The sequence below is a fragment of the Eucyclogobius newberryi genome, unplaced genomic scaffold (genome assembly GCF_026437365.1).
Source record: "Eucyclogobius newberryi isolate DKJ021-1_F unplaced genomic scaffold, fEucNew1.0.hap1 SCAF_21, whole genome shotgun sequence".
NCBI classification, from domain to species: Eukaryota; Metazoa; Chordata; class Actinopteri; order Gobiiformes; family Gobiidae; genus Eucyclogobius; species Eucyclogobius newberryi.
Window position 1 is genome coordinate 12,191,465 of NW_027315846.1, and position 24,185 is coordinate 12,215,649.

At 39.0% G+C, this 24,185-nt stretch overlaps 1 protein-coding gene across 5 annotated transcripts in view; it reads left to right on the forward strand.

Moving 5' to 3' along the window:
• The window catches only part of actn1 (actinin, alpha 1), a 63,604-nt gene continuing 39,419 nt past the window's right edge, over nt 1-24,185 (forward strand). For all 5 annotated transcript variants that reach the window (XM_072458090.1, XM_072458086.1, XM_072458088.1 and 2 more), the window contains exon 1: nt 1-123. In XM_072458090.1, the coding sequence (XP_072314191.1) occupies nt 25-123 (99 nt within the window). In that variant the 5' untranslated portion in view covers nt 1-24. The remainder of the gene's footprint in view (nt 124-24,185) is intronic.

Consider the following 24,185-nt stretch of genomic DNA (forward strand, 5'->3'; position numbering starts at 1 on the left):
CCCCCGACTACCGCAGCAACAACAATGGATCAATACGACGAGGACAACGATTACAGGCACCCGGAGGACGACTGGGACCGCGATCTGCTCTTGGATCCGGCGTGGGAGAAGCAGCAACGAAAGGTAAGCGGTTCCCCCCCGGAAAAAAAAAACAAAGTCACCGGGGGAAAGGTGCGGATGTGGCGCGCGCGCTTCGTCCCAAACTGCCGTTAATATCATTGTGAATTTCAAAAAAAAAAAAAAAGAAGTGATCCCGTGTGCAACTTCGTCTCCCCTGTACAAACTAAGTCCAGATGCTCGGGACACGGCGTAACCGGGGCAGCCGTGGAAACAGGAAGTCATAACGCGACTGTAGAATAAAAGGGTGAGACGGGAGGATTCGGGTGCGTTTTGTTTTTGGCGCATCGTACCGAGCATTTATCAAACTTTTCCACCGGCCCCGGAGACACTCGCACACACATCCCGTAGCCGTAATTACCGTGAGGCCCACTATCCCCATTATCTCTGCGGCAACGGGACACGACGCGGGAGGAGAGACATGGAGAGGAGGGGCGGGGGGGGGACAGGAAGGCAATTAAAGCTGCCCACCTTTTCCCAGGCAACAGATGTCAGACATGCGCCCGGGACGTGATGGCTTCTGCTTATGATGGGGCGCGCGCGGATTAGACCGGGTTTATTATGGGCTGTGTGTGTAAAGACAAAGCACGAGGGGGGTGGAAGTTTTGTCTGTTACTAATTTGCACCGTGGAGGCGCCAAGTTTTTTGGTGCGTTCTTCCACTGCAACATGTGGTTCTCTTGGCACGAGCTGAATGTGGGTGATTTTTTAAGAGAGGTGTCTGGGCAACCCTCGAGTTAGCCAGTGTGTCCTCCCTATGCAAGTTCTCATAGTAAATCTGCTGGATCCATCTACAGCAGTGGTTGAGACTATCTACTTAAGTAACAAGGGATATTTTGTAGTTCAAGATGATCAGACTTATTGTAGGCCTGGTTTATTTGATTGTACCCATGGTTTGGACCTGGTTTAGACCTGGTTTATTTGATTGTACCCATGGTTTGGACCTGGTTTAGACCTGGTTTATTTGATTGTACCCATGGTTTGGACCTGGTTTAGATCTGGTTTATTTGATTGTACCCATGGTTTGGACCTGGTTTAGACCTGGTTTATTTGATTGTACCCATGGTTTGGACCTGGTTTAGACCTGGTTTATTTGATTGTACCCTTGGTTTGGACCTGGTTTAGACCTGGTTTATTTGATTGTACCCTTGGTTTGGACCTGGTTTAGACCTGGTTTATTTGATTGTACCCATGGTTTGGACCTGGTTTAGATCTGCTTTATCACATACACATTCAGACCTGGTTTAGACCTGGGTTAGTTCTAATCCTCTGCTTTTATGAACCAAGTGTGTTTTTATTTAGTCCTGGTTTAGTTCTGGAGGTTCAAACACATTTCATAGGATTGAAAAGTAGTGAAAGATACAAATGTTTCCAGTGTTTATTGTGGCACGGGGTTGTTCTAGTTTAATCTTAATCCTATTTTGTACAATTGAAAAGTATCTAAAGACACACATATTTGTAGTGATGCCGTTGACTTTACTTCTGTAGTTTGAAAAATAGGAGGGAAGAAAAAGTTGCAGTGGAATCTGAGTAAGCTCTGTGGTTAGGGCAGGGCTTGTATGGGAGCGAGCGTGCCCAAAAATGGTAATAATCAGCCCCTCTCATGTGCTGAGCTGCTGCCGCTGCTGGAAAAACTTTATTCCCTCTCACAGTTTTCTGCCCTGCTCTGAAAAAGCTCTAGTTTCCTGGATTATGTCATTGTCAGACTGCTACTGGGCTCAGAACAAATAACAGGGAAAGACGCTGAAGGTATGCAGGGCTGTGGTCAGGTGTGGCTGCACTGACCAGTGAAAGAGAGAAAGACCAGTGGTTGTGGTAACATGCCCATTCAGAAATATGATGATGACGGCATTTCATTGGCATGTTTGAAATGTGTATATTCATCTATTCTTTTTGCAGTAATTTGGTTGGGAATTTTAGGGAAGTACAGCCTGAGCCCACACACAATCCTTCATGCAATAGTGAGGTTGTCAAAAGTATAGACAGTTAGATACTAATGTGGAAGCTAATATTGATACTAAATACTAAAAATATTTGAATACTATTGTATCAATGGACTAAACTCTCCTGAATTATTTTAGAATGATCCTGATTGTAACTTTAATGAAACTACTATTATTTTGTGTCAAAAATTCCATTCCATTGTCATTCTTATTCAAAAGGAGAGTTTTTATTATAATTTTGGTATCGGTATCAAGACATTGAGTTTGATTTCTATTTTTAATCTTCGCTTGGGGCTGCCACAAACGTCTTACTATTATTGCTAGAATGGTATCATTGCACCTTAATTCTACAACCGATATAGACATGCCATGTGCTTCTTACTATACTATACTTAAGGGTTTGGGATTTAGTCTGGAATTTCCCTATTGTGGGACAAATAAAGCCTCTGTTATCTTGTCTTATCTCATCTTATCTTGGCTTAATTTTTTGTTGGATTAAGTTTAGTTTTTGCAACAGACCTGATTTTCCAGTCCACAAAAGATGACTCCTTCCTGGTGAACACGTCTAGAAACGCTGTCCTACTCCTATCATTTGTTTTTGACACTGAATGGATCCATCATCAGTTATATTAGCTCAGATGTCACCCAGATCAGCCCCCGACACACAAGCTCCCTCTGGGCTCAGCTTGAAGGCTCGCAGCCCGATCCACACCCTTTACTCCTGGAGCTTAGAGAGATCAGCAGATAAACCATGGGCTTTTATGTGGCTCCCCATTGAGAAAACTATTAGTAACTGATCATTATAAAGTTACTGTACTCTAATGTTTTTCAAAGAAAGATAAGCAGATTCTACTCTGACGTTTGGCTCGGGCATCTAAGGGCCATATGTCCGAGGCTCATCCTGTGATATTTGTGATTTTAATAGAATGTTGCAAGCACTGGTTGTCATGGTAGACAACTGACTTGAGATTCCTTTTTTTTTTTTTGGTCCATGACATGTTTCAGCTGCACTGTGAGGGTTTGACATGCACATACAGGTCTGAAAAAACAGGAATCAGAATTGTAAACTTGTGACCTAATGAACCCAATCAGACAACTAAAACCTGCTTTATATATTTTCCCAATGTTATCCTTGTGTATTAATTTATGTCCCTCACAAATAATCCAGCTTCCAATGTTCGGCTTCAGTCAATATCTTAGGAAACAGTTCTAATAATGTATAATGCTTTATGCTTTCTTATAATTCTGTTTGAGAATCACTTAAGAACATTACATTGGCAACATAATAATCTAGTGTTTTTGCTGGTGGACTGAGGTCATGATCGATTTAGCCGTTTATGAAAATATACTGTTTGTCACTTGCCAGATAACAAAAACGTTACACAACCTTCAAAAGTGTAGACTTCTCTTGTTCAGATGTGTTTTTCAATGCAAAGTGTCCTCTGTCTACCTTTTTAAAGTGGTGCATTCTTTTAATATTGTCTGTCATATTTGCAGTGATAAACATCTCTGTCCATGCTCCACTTTTCTCTGGTATAACATAACATTTCCCTTTGGCAGGGCTCGTGTTTCAGGAACTGTGTAGTCTGCAGGCGACGGATTTATTTGCTTTTGAAGGACTGAAGTCTGTCTAAAGCAAAGCAACAAAACCTGCTACCGCCAACAATGCAGTACACGTTACATTGTGTTTTTACCTACCACTTTACACTCACTAAATGAGCCCAATCTTGACTTATTCAGAACTAAATACGGAATAATGAGCAGAAACCCAAAGAGTGAACAGGTCTAAACAAGGACAAACAGGACCAAACAAGTAGTTAACTGATGGAAAGACAGATTTAGAACAAAACTAAGACCACGACCAGTCTGTGTACCTCCACAAGTTGTATGACCAGTCTGTGTACCACCATACGCTGAGACACTCTGAATTGTATGAATCCATTTACATTTAAAACACAGGACCACTTGAGCAAGGCGAGAGCAGCTACCAGAGCGTTTTGCAAGAGGTTGTTTTGTAATCTCGGTTCATAGCATGTCGGGGAGTGTATGAAATAGTTGCAGTCCAGCACAAGCCTCGACATGACCGCTGGGTGTAGAGGAGAAAAGCCTGTGAAGTCTTATCTCAACATCTTGATGTCTTTGCGGAGCCAGGTGTTTTTGTACTGCAGGTTTGGGACAGCTATTGAACATTTGTCATGACGAAGGGCCAATGTACTGTTCTCTGTACTCTGTATTAAAACCTCTAACTTTTAAAATGCTAAACACTTACTCTGTCTGTACAAGATGGTATGTTGTGGGGAAAAAAAACAAAACATTTAAAAGTCTATAAAGCCAAGTTGAAAATGGCTGTTTTAGGGTATTCGGTTATTGAAAGTGTTTGGATTGCGGTGAATATGAGATTTATTATTATTATTATTATTTTACAATATTTGACTGAGATGAAGCTAAACAGATGTCACTTGAGGACATCTTCATTGTGAAAAAACAAACAAACACAAAACCTATTCTCTCTGCACATTATGTGGTTTGGAGCCATGCGTATAGTTCAGAAAACGATTATTCAATTACTAAATTTGTTGATGATTATTTGAATAGGCTGCTTGAATACCTTGAATACCTGCGCATCATTACCTGACAGTAACGGGTATGACAGTCGTAACAGGCGCTTTGTGTATTGTGTATTAGCTACGAGTTGCGTTCATATCCTATTTGCGTATTTTGATCAGGAACAGTGAACAAACGTCGCTGCCCTTTCCAAGCATTTAAGGTGCAGTTGCAGGTGATGACTCTTCTATCCATTTATTGTCTAAGTCCATATAAGGGCGGGAGCAGAAGCACCTTGGTTTGCACACCTCCCACTTCCCGAGTCCCACACCCCAAAGCTCTGAGCGTTTCCCATCCCTCCCATCACACACACCCACATTCCCCTGGGCCGACTCTGCACCTCCGCACAGAGATAAGGAGACGCAGGTTGAGTCGAGGAGCGCAAACATGACCCCTCCCCGTAAATCGGGTTTATTATGCGTGTGGGTTTCAAATTGTGGAACAGGTGACACTGGGGATGAGCAGGATTATTTGTAGTGTTGTCATGGTACAAATATTTCAAGCTCGACGTTGATACTACGCAAAAGGCTTGATACTCGATACTGATCTCAATTCTACAGTCATAATAAAAAACATTCAAACACAACTGAATAAATAGTTTCTCTTTATTAGTTTGAATAAAGATAATTCCAGAACTCTTCAAGCTCTTGGATTGTCTCCTTGTTTCTCAGTGTTGAGAAACAGAGAGTGTTTTCACAGAGTTTGTATATTTACTTTTATAGGAATGTTTCTGATGTTGTAATTGTTACAAGTACATTTTTCTTCCATATCAATACTTATCCCAAAGTAAGTTGATATGGCTTTTAGTATCGATTAGTATCTGGGTTGATTGCGTTTGACAGCCTTTACAAGGCCGTTTTATCACTGAATTTGTTCTTCTGATCCTAGTTCTCTACTGTCTGGGTCTATGGTTATTCCCTCTCCTTTTATCAAGGCTTGGTACAGGCACAAATGTGATTGAGTGGTTTGATTTGATGTATTTTAGCATGTTATGGTGTCCATAAAGTTACCAGTTTGTTCAAAATAAACTTTGAGTTAAAAAAAAAAAAAAAATATATATATATATATATATATATATATATATATATATATATATTATATATATTTTCTCTGTCTGGTTGGTTGACATCTCTGACATGTTGCAGCAAAGTGGAAAAAAATTGCAATGTTGCAATAATAGTGTATTATGTAATAAGTAAAGCAACAATGACGCAAGTATGTGGGGAAGGAAGTGAAATTCTTGGATGTCTAAAGCTTTATTGTATGTAACAAAAAAGTACATGTATTTAGACTTTTATATGTGGTTTTCTCATTTACCTGGAGTGATTTCATCAATCGACGGCACATTCACTCCTGAATGAAAAAACAACTATACGCAAGTCATATCATTTATTGGATATGACATGTGTTGGGCTATAATTGTGTAAAAAAGGTGTGTACATTTTTATAAAATGAATCATTTCTTTTTCCTGCTACTATCTTGTTAGAAACTAAGGGTGTCAAGTTATGTTATTAGGTTAAACAATGACTAAAAATGTGAAGACATTTTTATCTGGCTGTTTTTGAAATAGTTATAGTTTTGTGGAAGTAGCGACACTTTGCAGATGTGTTTTTAGTGGTCAGTGGCAGTTAAAAAAAGTCAAATATTCAGGAAACTGAGTCAACACTAACAACACTGAGTAATGTTTCACTGAAACCAATATAACGTTTCCTGACTTTGCTGCGGGGTGCACATTGCTCGGCATGCAACACAATGCTACACAATGGAGTCAGCTCTGGGCCCATTGAACAACACAGTCCACCTGAACGTTTACTTCCTGTCATCACATTCCTCCCATGATGCACCACCTCACATAGCAGCAAATAGCAGTATGTTACGGACAGCTTCCCCCCCCTCTCGCACCAAGGTGCGATGTGCTGAAAGTTTCTTTGCACTACACAAACCATGATTGTGCGTCAGCCTCTGTGTAAACTGTGGGACTGGGTCATGATGATGTTGCACATACAGTTTGCTCATGTCAGCACCAGTCACTGATAAAGGCACAGTTTAACTAAAGACAGCATTGCATCATGGAAATTTCATCTCACCATTTTTTGGTTTAGCTTCAGTCAAACTTGAACAGATCTAAAAACTGTTGGGTAACGTTTATGTATTGCATATTTTCAGATGATATCACCAGATTACGTAATACTTCTGCTATTTATATCATTCCGAACATTTTTTAACAAAATTGCACATTTAGAAAAGGTTTCACAGAAGATTTAGGGTTATTGTCTCAGGAAGTAGTTTCAATATTACCATTTAGCGTGACATTATCTGTTGTGCTATTTATTCAAATTTCTTACTGTGACTGTTTGCAGCAGTTAAGTCAAAGTCATTTCTCACTTTTGTTTCTTAATTATTAACATGCTGAGTTATAAGGGTGTTTCATAACTTTCAGGGACCAGGGGGGAGTTTTTCCATCAGGGTAAAGCTTGCAATAATTAGCTTGCAAACGGCGCACTAGGTTCACTTTCTTGTTCCCGGAGGGTAAAAACCTCTTGGATGAAGACGGCACACATCAGTCTTATTTTGACCCTAGCTGCTTTTCCAGTACATCTGGGCTGGGGCAAATGAAACAACTTGGGTACAGCCCCTGAAAAGTAGCGTGACAATGTTTTTTCCTTTTTCAGACTAATAAACTAATGAAAAAACGTTACGATCCATTTGTCCATTAGTCTATATTTGCACACAATATGTGTATTGAAAGACCAAGACGCTACCCTTAAATCTGGACTACAAGCTGCTACTTTTTTTCACATGCTTTGAACCCTTTTCCCCACGTATCGCCACTTCCATTGTAATTGCAGGAACTTGTTGGTTTGAATGGAGAACGAAGGAAAAGTCTCGCAGCTAAAACATGTTATATCGTAGATTCGTTTGTGTAAAATATCCAATGTTCACGAGACCAACAAGTCAACAATACACCGATTCCCTGGGCGGCCCGAAAACTGCTTTTATGTCCGTATAGAACTTATTTTTAGATATTAATTTATAGATTTTTATTATGGGCTAACGGCCTCCAGGGGCCCTCTAGCAGGAAGCTCTCTTGCTCTTGCTCACTCGTACAACTACTAGTACAAGCGCAGGAGCAGAGCCAGATGTGGGGGAAAGCAGACACAGGTAAATCAGCTCACACAGGAAAGTTAAGGACAGAGGGGACAGTATGTTTTCTGTGTGTTAAGCTACAACATGTTGCATGTTTCATTACAATCTGACTCGTATTTACAAAGAAATTAGTCTAATGAGGAACTAAATTTAGACGCGCCTTAAAACACAATGATACATGTGGAGCGCGGATGGGCGATACGGTATCAATATTTTATAATCCGCCCCAACCCGCTCCGCAATTAAATTTCCTGGCTGACCCGTGGGACCTGTGGGTCAAAAGACTGCACATCACTACCACGTACCATCTTTCTGTGTAAATATCATGTTACAACGTGGACACCTGTGGCTTATAGACAGGTGAGGCCTATATATGTTACTTTTTTTTTCTTTGTAAATTTAGTTGACATATATTCAGGTGGGCTTAATAGTCCGAATTTTACAGTGTGCTCAATAGTCAGAATTTTACGGTATTTCCTTTTTAGACTTTTACATGTTACAACTACTAATATTTGTCAGTAAATGTTACATTCCATTGGTCCATTCATCTATATTCTCACATAATGTAACTAGTGAAAGACCAAGATGTAGTTTGCGTCTTACACATTTCCATATATGGTGATTCTATATTACATTTCCTCATTAGTCAGATGAGTCAGTTAGCTTCATTCACAATTTGTTGGTTCTTAGTTTAGCACTTGCATTACAACGCTTCCTGCTTATTGTTTGCAAATGAAATCTAAAGTTCAGCTGCCTGAACTTTATGGGAACGCGGTGTTGCCATCCTGACTGCTGCTTGTGATGTATTTGGTGCAGAGGTGGAGGTCTCTGAAGCGTAGACTGTGAACGCTGCGACTTTCATGTGGTTCTGGGGCAGTGGCAGGCAAACAAACCCACCTTTTCCTCATCCTTTTTGTGCATGAAACAAGAGTGATGAGGTGTGACAGCCGCGGTTCGGGTGACACATGGGTGAAAGTATGCAGCTTCTTGAGACTCTGTCAAGAGCTATTGTTTAACATGTTGAGTAGATAAGTGTGTTTGCTTATTTGTAGTGTTATTTGGGGTAGTTTGGCTAATGATCATCTAAATAATTGAGATGCAAACGCCAATGCAGTTATTATCTCAGAAAGGTACACTTTCTACTAATTAAAGATCTCTATTGTATTCAACTTTCAACTTAAGCCTGAACAATCTTGGGAAAATGTCTTAATGCGATTTTTACAACATTTACAACATTTTAAGATTGATGATTTTGGTTGTAGCTTTCTGTTCAAAAGAGAAGATTGAAATATGAACTAGAAGAATCACGTGCCTTTCAAAAGATGTTTGTAGCATGTAAACTACAGTGTTGTAAAAATAATACATGTTTAGGGATGTCAAAATTATGTTGTTGTATGTAGGTTAATTGATATCAAATTGTAAATGTCACAATATAATTGTAATAAATAATTTAACAAATATTTAAAAATAATTGTGTTCTGTTTAAACGCAAACATAAGTTATTTCAGCTCTATATAATGTACATGGCTTTTAATGTTAACTTACATATGTTCAAATTAAGTATTTTATTGTTTATTGGTGTCAATAATCATTAATAATTGTTAAATTGTGACTTTTTTTTCTCACAATAACCGGAACAGTACATTTTTTTTTTCATGACATAAGACAGATCGTTTGTTGTTTGCAAAGGAAATATTATGTTACTTAAATATTTCCTGTCTTTTGCGATATATCTTATCTTATAGAGCTTATGTCTTTGCTCTGTTCCTTACCTTTACCAAACAGGCTTTTTTAACATGATATATTTTAAAACCAAGCAAGAATTCTCCCACAGAATAGTCTTGTTAAAATCTATTAAACCAAATAATCCCCTAGATATTATCGTTCTTGCCTTCAAAAGTAAATTTTGTGATGACATTTTTAACATTCTTCTGTGACTGGAAAGGTTTGTATTAGTGATAGACTTTTATATGTGTCGGTCATACATGTGTAACATTGGATTTGTGAATGAACTACTCTGAGCTGTAAATATGTGCAGTTATTCTTACATTTTAAACCCAGAGAACTGCCATTAAAGTTGCATTACATTTCAAGTAGCAATTATTCCTCGTTGTGGAAATAAGAGATAGGTGTGACCTATAGTATTATTTGGTTTGGTTGGTAGTAGTTAACCTTTTAAATAGCTGTTTTAGTATCTGAGCAGGAGAAGGAGCAGGTCTCGAACAGGATAATTGGATATTTAAAGTTTAAACATGCGCAGTGATGTCAGACTCATAAAACTCATGTAAAACGTACAGGCCACAACTTTCCACTTTCCAAAACGCGAGCAATAAAGCACAAGACTACCAAACTAGCAGCTTGTTTCATTCCATCCTTTGAGAAATGCATATCATCTTTTTCCTCACAATTATGCTGCTATATATAAGAAACCCATATACTAAGTAGAGCAGGGCGATATGGCCAACATTTTTTTTTAATAGTGATATAGATTAGAAAATGTGCGATAATGATTATAATTCACAGTCATCACAGCAGCGGCTCAGACACAGACAAACTCCTCTCACTGCACAAAGCGGAGCTATACTGTAATTCTTCTTTCTTTGAGCACTAAAATGTCTCTAATACCAATGAATACTAAAACTATTGAAACTATACTCATTTGAAGAGAGAAAAAAAGAACATTGGATCTTTCCTGAATGTTAGAAAATGTCTTTATCTACTTCTACTACTTTTGTTTGGTATTGAAATTAAATGGTATAGGATTATACATTTGTTTTTTTTACTATCCTCATAGTATCAAAATTGGTATTGCGTATCAATCCTTTCCCCCAAGTATCAATTGTATTTTTATTATATTCGTGGCTATCCGATGTTGTCAATAAACGTTACTACATTTGAATAGACTCATAAGTGTATCTTGAACCACCTTGTGCTTGTTCTTGAGGTATTTCTTGTCATATAGCTTGACAATACTTAATAATCCTAATCCATGTTTGCTGGCATTGAAGTTATTTGTTTCCCCTCACATCACATGATTATGAATAAACTCGTTTCTCCATCGAACCCATTCTTACTTTGTGAACATTTCGTCCATATTTGTTCATGTTAGGACCTCGTCACCTCCAGCGTTTCAGAATCGGCTGTATGGAAAGTCAAATGCGCCCAATTACCTTCGTCTTATCAGAGCTGCTGAAATGCAGGGGCCTCTATGCAAATTCCTGTGGTGCTTATTTTCTCAGGCCGTTGCTCTGTATTTAGATGGAGCAAACAGGAATCAGGCTTGGGCTCTCAGTTACAGGTCATTTAAACAGTCTGAAGGCCACAGATTGTGAAAGAGATTGGACCGCCCCCTTTGGTTTGCCTGCGTTTTGGAGTTTTATCATTGACTCTTTGACTAGGACTTTGGGTAATGTGTGACTTTGGGAGATTATGCAACAAACCTTCACAATTTTAAAAGGCCTTACATTTTTTTGACACAAGTGTTTTTTGAGATATTTTATTGTCATGAGATGAGGAGTTTTTTTGTGTGTGCCAGATTTCTTACTTAAGTCCCATTTAACTCATTGTAATCCATGTCAAGTGGTTCATAAACCAGTACTTTTAATCTACATTTGTTTCAGCAGCAGTTGAGGTTTAGGCTTCAATGTATTAGAGCTGTCAAGAGTATCGATACATAGATACCCATTGATACTAAAACTAGTATTGAAACTAGATCATCGTTTAAACATGGATAAAAAAAAAAAACAAAAACAAAATTTGACAACCAATTGTGGTATTGTTTTATCAAGCCCTTTTCTTACCATCAAACACAATAAACCCAATTATAAAACTGAGCTACTATTTGGGGCCCAGTTGTAGTAATTTTTAGTTGGTATAGTAAAGCATTTCATATATTTCAACTATACTTTACATCATCATTAACATTTGCTAACACGATTTTATGACTGAAGACAAGGGTAAGTTTGGAGTCTCCAGAAAAGTACGGCTTTTTGGATTCCCCATTCACAGAGGGGTTTGGGGTCAAGGTGCATTTCCTGTTCAGAAGAAGAAGAAAAAAAAACGCATAACAGCTTCTCCAGTGTTGAGCCCTGTCTGGACTTACTCTATGTATTTACGGTCACATGTCTCCAATAGGGTTTTAAGGCCGATCCATCTGAAAGCAGGAATTCTCCCGCACCATTTTTCCCCCACTAACGCTATTAATCAAACCACATGGGTCTGAGTACATGCACGGCCTCCTTTGAAGCCAGCAGTTAGCGTAGCGTGTTAGCCTGCACTCTGTAGCAGCTGCGGTGCGCATAAAGCTAAAGTGAAAGCAGGCTTGTGTGACAGATACTCAGGTAAAAAGACATTGAGGAGGCGAGTGGGAGGAGCTTAAGGGAGGCGGGGGTTGTCCATAGCAACAGCGCTGGACAGGGGTATCCTTTGTCATCGTCTATATTTCATCATCGCTCACTGTTTGAAGGTATCAGGTGACGCGCTCTGTGTTGACTGAAGGCGCTCCGCGAAAGAAACAAATTCGAAAGGTATTAGCATGGCAATCGCAATCTGAGCGGACGCAATTAGCAACTCGCAAAGACTGCAATTTTTGAAGTACCATAGTTTACTCCACAAACAGCGATATATGTCAGTGTTTGTCATAGTTTATATTACATTTTTTTGTCAATTCTCCTGGGCACATTCAAATGTCTTGTGTTGTTAAATGTAAAGCTTTGAACAGTATCTCATTATCAAAACATAAATAAACTCTAGATATTATTCCTAAATCACGTAGCTCTAGTGCACTGTCTTTTCTCTGGTGGAGGATCTGCCACACGCTTGCTTCCATGCCGATACTATTGTAGTGTTGTCTATACTAAAATGTATATCAAATATATATAAAGTCTATTTCAATATTAAGGAAAATACTTATTTGTCCACAATCTGATACCACAATTATAACGGTTGTTGTTGTTGTTGTTGTTGTTGTTGTTGTTGTTGTTTTATGGCGGTTGGCATCCAATTGTTGCATTACCGCCAGACTTTATTCCTCAGACTTTTCGTAGTCCTCAGACTCTGTCGCAGTCCGCAAAAGTACTCCTTCCATTGCTTTGGTTGTTGTTGTTGTTGTTGTTTTATGGCGGTTGGCATCCAAGTGTTGCATTGCCGCCAGACTTTATTCCTCAGACTTTGTCGTAGTCCGTAAAAGTACTCCTTCCATTGCTTTGGTGTTACAAAGCCCATGAGGTCATGATATGTCTTTGTGACTAGAATAGTTGTTGTTGTTTCAGAGACCAACCGGCTTTAGGAATAAAGTCTGGCGGTAATGCAACACTCGAACAACAACAACAACAACAACAACAACAACAACAACAACAACAACAACAACAACAACAACAACAACAACAACAACAACAACAACAACAACAACAACAACAACAACAACAACAACAACAACAACAACAACAACAACAACAACAACAACAACAACAACAACAACAACAACAACAACAACAACAACAACAACAACAACAACAACAACAACAACAACAACAACAACAACAACAACAACAACAACAACAACAACAACAACAACAACAACAACAACAACAACAACAACAACAACAACAACAACAACAACAACAACAACAACAACAACAACAACAACAACAACAACAACAACAACAACAACAACAACAACAACAACAACAACAACAACAACAACAACAACAACAACAACAACAACAACAACAACAACAACAGGCGGCTTTATTCCAGGGAGACTCTTCTTCATCTTCCTCTCCTTCTTTGACGTTCGGTGCTTCCACCGTACAGCTTTATTCTTCAGGCTTCATTCTATAGGCTTTAATATGTCCACTGATGTCGCTGCTTGGTAGCCGTGCGTCTACGAGACTGGGCGAGGACAGGAGACCACCCCCATCTCGTCACTCTGATCACTCTGACTCCCCACAAGCAGACCCCCATCACTCCGACTCCCATTTAGCGCCTTTAGCCTGTTTTCTATATCTGCCCAATCAAGCTCCTTTGTTCCAAGGAATCTCCCTGCAGCTTTAGCAATGATCCTGATCCTTTCAGTTCTGCTTTGAGTCTGAGCAGCACAGTTTACAACATCCACCATAAAGAGTACAAAATCCTCTCTATCCACAACCAGGGTATTCTCATTAATTCTGGAACCTGCACACTTGGGACCTCCACTCTTGAAACCTTCACACTTCTTGGGAGCCACGCTGGCCTTTCTCATTTCGCCCTGGCTGGGAGCAGCGCTGGCTCCCCTCTCTGTATTTACTCTAAACTCGTTACTTGAAACTTTCTTGACTGCATCTGCATAGGATATACCTTGAGAGACCTTTATTTTATGCACCTCAGCAGCTCTTTTGCTAAACCTGCATCCCCCGAAGGCAGAGCTATGTTCTTCCCCACAGTTACAGCACTTCAGTTTTGCACCCACGTCACACTTCCCATACTCGTGGTCTCCTGCACATTTACCACATCTTTGCTTCCCTCTACAGACCGCTGCAATATGCCCAAAGCGCTGGCACTTAAAGCAACGCAGGGGCGGCGGAACATATGGCCTGACGCTATAGCACATGTACCCAATGAACACCTTACTAGGCAGGCACCTCCCTTCAAGTGTTACCATTACCGACAAGCTGTCACATCTTACCCCAAACCGGGTCACCTTCAAACGCCTAGCGTCCACCACCGTAACTCCCGTCAAATTCTCCTTAACTTCATCCACAGACGTCGCCGTAGGGACACCTACGATAACTTCTCTGACCGTGTTTCTTTCAGCATTAGACACAAGAATGTCCTTTCCACCCAGACGTTTAGTTCCAATCGCCTTCCGTTGCTGAGCCGCGTCCTTGCACACGACCAGCAGCGAGCCATCTCTAAGGACACTCGCACTCTTGATCACTCCCACAGCTACAGTTAGGCTCTTTGACAATGCCACTGAATTCCACTCCTTAAAGGATGCACTATCCTGTGCAAGCTTTATGATCACCTTACAGTCTCTGCTCTCACCCCGGATATCAATAGCTTCAGCCTCATCCTGCTGCTCATTCCCAGAACCCTCGGACGAGCTAAGGGACTTTTTACGTTTCCGGGCACGTGCAGGCAGAAAAGGCTGCTCCTCCACGCCGTCCAGAACGTCTTCCATCCCCGATCCACTCTCCTCCGCCATCTCCCGTCTCTCCAGACCGGGTGTTGAGCAAGGTCTCCTCACAGTTTTAGTCCAGGGCTTGTTTTGACTATTGACTGACCATTTCAACACAAAAGCCGCGGTAGAATAAAGTCTAAAGTCTAAAGTCTGTAGAATAAAGAATAAAGCCTAAAGAATAAAGCCTAAAGAATAAAGCCTAAAGAATAAAGCCTAAAGAATAAAGCCTAAAGAATAGATTATTTAGACTTTAGAAAGTCTCAAGAATCTAAAGTCTCAAGAATCCAAAGTCTCAAGAATCCAAAGTCTCAAGAATCCAAAGTCTCAAGAATCCAAAGTCTCAAGAATCCAAAGTCTCAAGAATCCAAAGTCTCAAGAATCCAAAGTCTCAAGAATCCAAAGTCTCAAGAATCCAAAGTCTCAAGAATCCAAAGTCTCAAGAATCCAAAGTCTCAAGAATCCAAAGTCTCAAGAATCCAAAGTCTCAAGAATCCAAAGTCTCAAGAATAACCATAAAAACGCATTAGTGAGTGAAATATGAGTTCCGTAGATCAATTCCATTAGGCGTGACTGGTCCTTTAATATTACTTATTTTATCAAACACTGTGGCCTTATACTAGTTTTGATGGAGCTCAAGATATTTTAAAAACGGTTCACAAAAGGTCAAATTTTGTCTTCACCCCCCTTTAAATTAGTATCTAGTTTTGACACTGTTTTTTATATCAATTAGTGTCTGATTTTCTATACTTTTGACAACCCTATGCTATTGTTTTACCTTCATTTTCCACTGTATGACTTCAAATTTGTATAGCATTTATTGAAATGCGGGTGTTTTCCCCCCCAAATATACAACTTGAAAAACATCTTGCATTCTTACTGTGAGCAGAGTCGCCTTGCTGCAGATCTGACCTGTAACTGATGTCATCGCCTGATAAAATAGCATCATACGAGTCTGTCCAGTTGATTCAATCATAGAAACCATTGTACGTAATATAAAAACAAAAACTAAACATTAGTAACAACCAAAAGTATTTGCTAGAGAGAGATTCCTGGTCATTTGACGCACACTTACTTTGAAAAATCCCCAATGAATTTAAACATCTAGATCAAATGTAGGACTTCATAAGGAGCTTGAGAGTTGGGAAGTTAAATCAGTCTTTCTACAAATAAATACACTGTTTGCTAGTCTCCTACTTAACAATTTACTTTGTCTAATACAAGGCAAACAAGAATTTCTTTAGTTGACAACAATTAATCTAATCAAATGTGCATTCGTTTGCCCTACAACATCTCAACATTACAATTCTCTTGTGTTTCAGACTCGGTTGCCATTTATTTCACCCAGCAAAAGTTTATGTGTCAAGAAGTTAGACTAAAACTTTTATACGTAATACTTTAGACAACTTCTTTAGAAATAGATTTGTGTATATGAGTTTCTGCCACTTCTCATACTTTCTCCAGACTGAAGACGCTAACCAGGTTTCTCAACTGCTTGACTCCATCCCTTACATAACGGCAGTGTAACCTAATACAAAGTGAATCTCTGTCTGCTCATCAATCAAACCTTCACAGAAGAATTGTAAAGGATATTTCTTTTTTCTGTTTTATCTGTTAATCTCCATCACAGCCAAATGTCCCTGGGCCCATTATCAGGAAGCTAGTTTTCTTCTCTCACTGGGAGGTGGTGCTCGGCTGTCTGCTCAGAGGCTCATAAAGAGCAACTGCAGGATGTTTATTTACACTGGGAGCATTTAGCAGTAATTCAGGTGGAGGTGCACTCACTGAGTTAGAGCAATAGGTGGTCTTGTTGCTATGGGACAGATTTAAACATAATCTATTCCACCTTTTTAGAACATTAGAATCATTACAACTAGGGATGGACTGATTAGATTTTATGAGCCGATACCAATATCCAATATATGGCTTGCTGCTGTCGCCTTCCTGATTAACTATGTTTAGATTTCAAAATCCATTAAAACTAAATGTGTTCATCTGGGATATAAAATCATTTGTGACATGATTCTGTAAATATATGGTTACATCTTTAGTCTAATTGGTCTTTCATGTCAACTTTTACTCAAAAGTCTGTTCAAAAAGACACAATTTGACGCACTGAGGATAAACTGGGAATGATATATAGACACACAGAAAATCTGCCTGTTATACGATACCAGCTGATAACAAATCAGATGATATTGGCTGATACCGATACTGGAATTGAGGCAGTAGTTAAAAGTCCAAAAATAAAATGCAATGGATCTTAAGTCAATCCAACAATGAAAACGTATAACATTCTGATTTGGCATCTCTCTAAACCACTGCAATATCTACAAAATAATTTTAAAATGCTGATTTAAAACAAAACAAACATTGTGTGTAAAAAATGTTGATGGATTGCCATAATGTCGTCTGAATAATAATCAACATAGGATTGATCATCAGATATAGAGGATAAAATGAAGGGACAATACCTACATTTACCTTACCTTGTACATTGTAGCAGGTGTAAGTGTGAACACTGTTTTATCTCTCTGGTGGTTCATGGAAATCAGTTTAATGCTATATTCTGGAGCACAAAAAGATAACATCTTCATGTATACAAACAGATGGCGTTCCTCCACAAGGCTTTATTGTATGATATATGTGAATGTCTAAAATTGTCATTGGAACATTTATGGTGGGCGTCTGCCACACTTTTTAGTGTTGGTGGAGTTTGAACATATAACTCATATAAACTATTAGAGAAATTATGAAAAAGTTGATTATACTGTAGCCAAAAAATAGTGTCTTTTTCGAGCCCTGATATCTTTAGCTGTGTTGGAGGTCGCTGATGTCTGTGTGATCATTTAGGGGATAAACCTCCATCAGTCTGCATTATGAAGTCCTTGGACAAAGATAGACCAGGGGCATTGAGTCCTGCTGCCCTCCCGCTCCCGTCTAAAGTGGGACAAGTATCGAGCGGCTCAGTTTCAATCAGCGACCGGTATTGATCTGACCTCCCAGAGTCCACTGATGCTGTCAGAGAGAGAGAAGTGGGATGTTTGCTTTACAACCACAACACGCTCCCAATGTGCTTAGTGAATGACTGAATTACTAAGGCATTTGTCAAAACCAGCATCAGTTTACCTTTTCCATATTTTTCTAAATTTACTGTCTACTTTTCCTCATCCTTCCTATTTTTAGGTCAGTGATGGGCATCACATTGAAGTGTGAACTTCCGCAGAAGCCAATACCTTTAGTTACCTTTAATCACAACACTAAATGTTCAAACTTAAAGTAAAAGGCTCAATAGCCATTTTGATACCAAAATGATAAAACATTTTTATTTTTCATGACAATAGACTTATTTTGTAAGAGTATCAATACTGTATTACTGATCTAATTTTGATACTAGATTTATTATCGATTAGTATCTATCTAATATATCTGTAATTACTGTTATGATTCATGTACAATTACTGTGAAATTCATGTGCAATCTATGTGCTGTCATGACACATATTCATGTGCAATTACTGTCGTGATCACATGCAATGGTATTTATGTATTTATTTATTTGTCTATGGGAGTTTTTGTTTATAGGAGATCTTCTACTGAAAGTGTTTTTCAGACTTCCTATAAGTGATCTGTTCTTTTCTTCTGTATCTGCCTCTGTATCTTCCTGCGTTGCACCAATGAAATTTCCCCATGTGGGACAATAAAGGATTATCTTATCTTATCTGATTTTCGATACTTTTGACAATCCTTAATCCTTTAACAGAAAGCAAATTTAAAATTGTGACATAAGCGCTAAGAAGATAACTATTCTTTTGTCCCTCCAGATTGTCTACTGCTGCTTTAGTGTAACCTGTGACTTATTGACTCTTACAGTGGTTTGTGCTGCTTTGACCTCTAGTCCTGATGTCGACTTTCACAGACTTTTCTCACCCTGATATAGTCCTGTTTCTATATCAGGGTGTATCAGCTCTGAGTTTACTTTTGATGTGGTGTGTGTAAATGTAGTATAGTTTAGTAAATAGTCTGTCTTGTTCCGAAGTTGAATTCTAGTTGTTACGGTTTATGGTAGAATAAGTAGTTGCCCTTCAAAATTCATTCACTTCAAAATACTTTTAATTTATTTTTAATTATTTATTTAAATGAGTTATTCCTCTTAAATAATCCTGTAGTTAGTGCTGGGCATCTGTTTGTGTTGATCTCATTACACGCACTGTACCACACCTACTAATCCACTCACCAGAGCTGTTTAGTCCACTTCTGTCAACTACAACTACAACTACTACAGCTACTGCTACTGCTACTGCTACTGCTGCTGCTGCTGCTGCTGCTGCTACTGCTGCTGCTGCTGCTGCTGCTGCTGCTGCTGCTGCTGCTGCTGCTGCTGCTACTGCTACTGCTACTGCTACTGCTGCTACTGCTACTGCTGCTAATGCTGCTGCTACTGCTGCTAATGCTGCTGCTACTGCTGATTGTTCTACTGTCTGTACTGTCTGCCTTGTCCGGTCAGACCAGTGCGTGAGCTGTTCAGGGAGGAGTCACTGGGCCTATGCTTTTGTCTGCATCAGCATTACTCACTGTTGCACTGGCTGTGGTGCATTCATTCATTACCACTGTAAAGTCATGTGTTTTACAGTCTAAACGTCTTAAAAACACTCCAAACCATATTATATTTTAAATGAATTGCTTTTGTTTTGCAGTGTGTCGTTTTCAAATGACAGTTTGGCTAGGTTATAGGTAAATATAACAATATGATCTGGATATTACTCCTTTATTGTATTTATTTGTTGCCATTTTCTGGACAAAACTAAAGTGGGGATCAGACGCTGATGAGGTTATCAAGAGTCATTTTACACAAACATTCTCTCACAATATCATTTCCCCTTTAATATTCCTCTTTCATTCATTGTAAAAATAACCTGTATTACCCTTTTGGTTTTTTACTCGGAAAGCATAAAGTTCAAATGATTAAATCTCATTATGAAAATCCAACAAAAAATACAACTAAAAGGTGTAGAATCTCGTCAGTCATCTTCTTGAAATCGGGGAACTGTGTAGATTAAAGACACATTTTGCAGTTTTGACACATAAGTTGCCTTTCAGTTCTCACTTGATCTATATCATTTCACTGTGATACATGTGATATCTGGTTAAGCTGAAAATCTTGACCTCATTGTGAAACTGACACTTCGCTTTTGCAGTAAAACGTGTCTTTAAGATTACTGAAGGCCGTTTATTAACATCTGCTTCCGTTACTGTAACCGATGTACAACTTAAGCAAAGATTTAATACTGATTGAACTTGTATGACTTTCCCTAAAGCCTTCCGTCATATCACATGATGTTGGTGATCTTCACAAGTTTTTATTATGAATAAAGATGATTCAAGTTATGATCCGGAGACAATTAATCCTTCCTGCTTTTTATTTGCTCTTAAATTGCCTTAAATGCGCTCCCATCTTATTTTGGAAATTAAAAAATATCACAGTCACAAGCCAGTCTGTCTAATGCAGTTCAGTGGTCTTAGCGCTCACTGTATGTACGCCCATGCAGTGAAAAAGGGTCTTTGTGTGAGCCCAGCGTAGCCCCGCCCACCTCAGCGCTTCTGTGGTCCTGTGACAGTCATCGGTCAGCAAGAAAAACGCTGCCCAGGCACTCGACTCTAAACACTCGACTCCAAACGCTCGGCTCTAAACACTCGACTCACAAACACACTGCACTTCTCTCATTGAACCGCTCTTTACTGTATGAAACGACTTTAAGGTGTGGCTGTGCACGTGCTACGCTAAATCAGATATTAAGTTTAAAGTTCTGAGGAAGAGAAATGAAAAATGTATGTAAACTGAGGCAAAAAAGGCTTGTCACGTACATAAAAAAGTTTGAATTATAACTTTATTATGAAAAATCTTATGTTTAAGTCCAAACTGGGACAAGGACTGCACAAGGATTCGGAGAGAAATACCAGAAAATAACAGGAGACTAATATAATATAGCTGCTTCGTGCATATATTTGATGTAATAATAATGACCTACATTTTTAATAAAGAGAGAAGTAATCCTGTTGCAATAATTATTTTCAAATCGCGATATATTGCTACAGAAAAATATCACAGTAAACAATATTTTGAAACTACTTTTGAAAATAATAAAAAAAATAGCTGAACGAAACATTTTAGTACTTATATGTCATCCATATGTTACCCTATCTATAATGAGTCATGGAAGTTATTTATTCAACCCTCGTAGTACAAGAAAACGACATATTCCCACCTGTGCAAAGAAAATGCACACATGATAAATACTGAGTCCCAAAATATACAGTCCCAGCTATTATTTATTGAATGATAAGTTGATAGTTGATAACGGTGACTGGCCTTGGAAGAGTGAGACAAACACTACTGCCCACCCCGACAGTGATTGACAGTATAGGCCCCAGTGCACATTCTTTTGTTGTCTATATTTATCCTAATCATATAAGCGCAGTCTATAGCTTCACATTTAGCCACAATTACAGCAAACACTCCAGCCTTTGTTTGGGGGAGCCTCAGTCTGACCCAGTGGGTCAGACTGAGGCTGCGTTCATTGACTTGTTGCTTTGATGCCCGCGCCCCATTTGGATAACATGCAGAAGAATTTGCATTAGATTTGTAAACTATGAGGTCATCGTTATCTCTGTGACACTTCAGGAGGCCAGGGACAACATGTAAACAAAGGTGGAGTTTGAGAATTAACATTTTAAACACGTTTTACCTGTCACTGTTCAGTTTCAGTGTCGTGTCGGTTTAGAATAGATTCATTATTCGCTTTTTCTGTGCTGAATTTTGCTTCTCAAATGGACTGCGGTTGGTACACATATTAACCCATTATTATATCAAATACCAGACATATTTGAGCTTGTGCAAATTGTTATATTCTTAATTGTGCATTTCAAATATGGAGAGTCAGATTTTTGCAGGATCTTCCCTGACAAAAGTAAAAGAATATGTTGTGCTAAATACACCTCTTTGGACTCCATATAGAGCTAGTTTCATTATAATATCAAGATTCAACTGCAAGATTTAGCTTGACAAATCACACAACACACTCTCCAATATGGTTTCCTAAAAGATGTATACTTTAAGTTGTATCGAAAAAGAGATATTCAATAATTAAAAGTATCAATACTGAGAAAAAAGCCCACAAATAGGACAAAATTTGAAGTTTCTTGAATAGAACAGAGCCAACATTAGAATAAGACCACGCAGTATAATAATAAAGTGAATATCTGAGTGAGTGACAATTGAAAATAACTCTATTGTCTAAAAAAGGACTTGTATTTTATTATATTTGTGGTGTTGAACGTCACAAATCGAGTTTGAAATGTTAGCACTAATCTCCAACAAAAACGTAGCTTTAATTACCATAACCGGTTTCATTTCTGACAAGTAGCCTACTATCTTCATGCTCTCTTTAGTCTATATGTTTGTACCGCATTTCTGTTTATGACTAAATAGTTTGACAGCAGTTGCATATTTCGGCCTGTCACAGATGTAGTTTCAGTAGTAGACGTCTGTTGCGTGGGCCGGGTATTTCTCAGGTTTCTGATCCCTGTGTGCGTAGATGAACGTCTTGGCTGCGCCCTGGTACAGTTTTCATGTGTATTTGCTGATGCCGCTGGCCGTCTCATCGCTCTCTGTTTGTTTGTGGTTGTGTGTGGTTTCTGTGGTAACCATTCTGTGTTGTGGAGATGCTCCCTCTCTCCCGCTCTCTTTCACTGTATTCACTGACTCTGTTAAATGGACCAGACTGAAGGAAGAGATACGGCCCCTGTGCTTTGTCCCTCGCAAGAACAAAAGGAGTACTCTAGAAGTCTACTTGAGTAAAAGTATTTCTAGTAATATAGTCCATAGTACAAGAAGGATATACATTTACGACTACTACTACGACTACTACTACGACTACTACTACGACTACTACTACGGCTACTACTACGACGACGACGGACGACGGACGACGGACCGACGACAATTGCATACCTATCATCTGAGACTGGGCGATATGAAGAAATAATTAGTTATTCATTTTTTCTATGGGTCAGAAACGACAATTCATGTGCTGAAATACTTAAGTTAAAGTTCCTGACTTATAACCTTATTATTGTACTGCTCATAAATATTCACAGGCTTCTCCTTGGTCCAGATGAGTAAATATAAGTGCAGCGGACACGAGGGCAGGCGGCCATTCTGTGTCAGACGGAGCCGTTTCTGGCACCGGCTTCGGCCTCGTCAGCACATCGCAGGTCTCAGGGCTGCATGTGTGCAAGCCCAGACTGGAGTGCTTTCTCTTATTTGCTTACATCAACTTTTCTCAATGTGTTTAGAGTCTTGTGGGAGGTTTTCTCAGGCCCTTAGTCAGACACTCTCTGTGTGTGTGCAGAGCCAGAAGTTAAGGGGCAGCAGAACGTTAAAAAAGGGGGAAATATTATGCAATAAGCTTGTTACCATGGTCTGTCCTCATCATTTGTTTACTCAGAGTTATATTTTGATGTCTCATGCATGTTTGAGTAATCCTGTACTGTCCTGCAACCGAGTGCCCAGAGAAGTCCTGTTTTCACCTACCCCCATCCCCCGCCCACTTCCCTGTACTTTACAGTGACACTTGTAGCCACCTGTCACCATGTAAATAACAATCTGCTTTTGCTACTATTTGCTATTACTAAGCAGTTTTATATTGTGGTTTACAATGAACAAGATGTAAAATGATAATATACGTATGTTGTCATTCACTGCTAAATACTTGACTCAAAGCATAATATGTCTCCTAAAATAATTCCTATAGGCATTAAGGATCCATGGTACATTTATAGTTGTAGGCAAAATGTATTTTTATTGCATGTAAATTAATTAAATAATACTGATCCTAATACTAATACAAGAAGTACATGCATTTCATATTTGGTTCGCGCCGACTAAATCGAGACATAAAGCTTTATTTGAACATTTAAGTCCAAAGAGGGCACTGCACAAAATGAGACTTCACTGCCCCATTATTGGTTGGTAGTAAAACTGTTTTTTTGGTGTCTATTAATTATGCAGAGCCGTGTACCATAGACAGTCCCTGAGTTTGTGGTCATTTCAAATAATATATTTTGGGGAAATTAAGACTATTAGCCCTGCATTTCGGCCAGAGCTTATGGGCCATCTGCACCTAAAAGATCGGTAACGCCATCTGTCATGAAAAAACA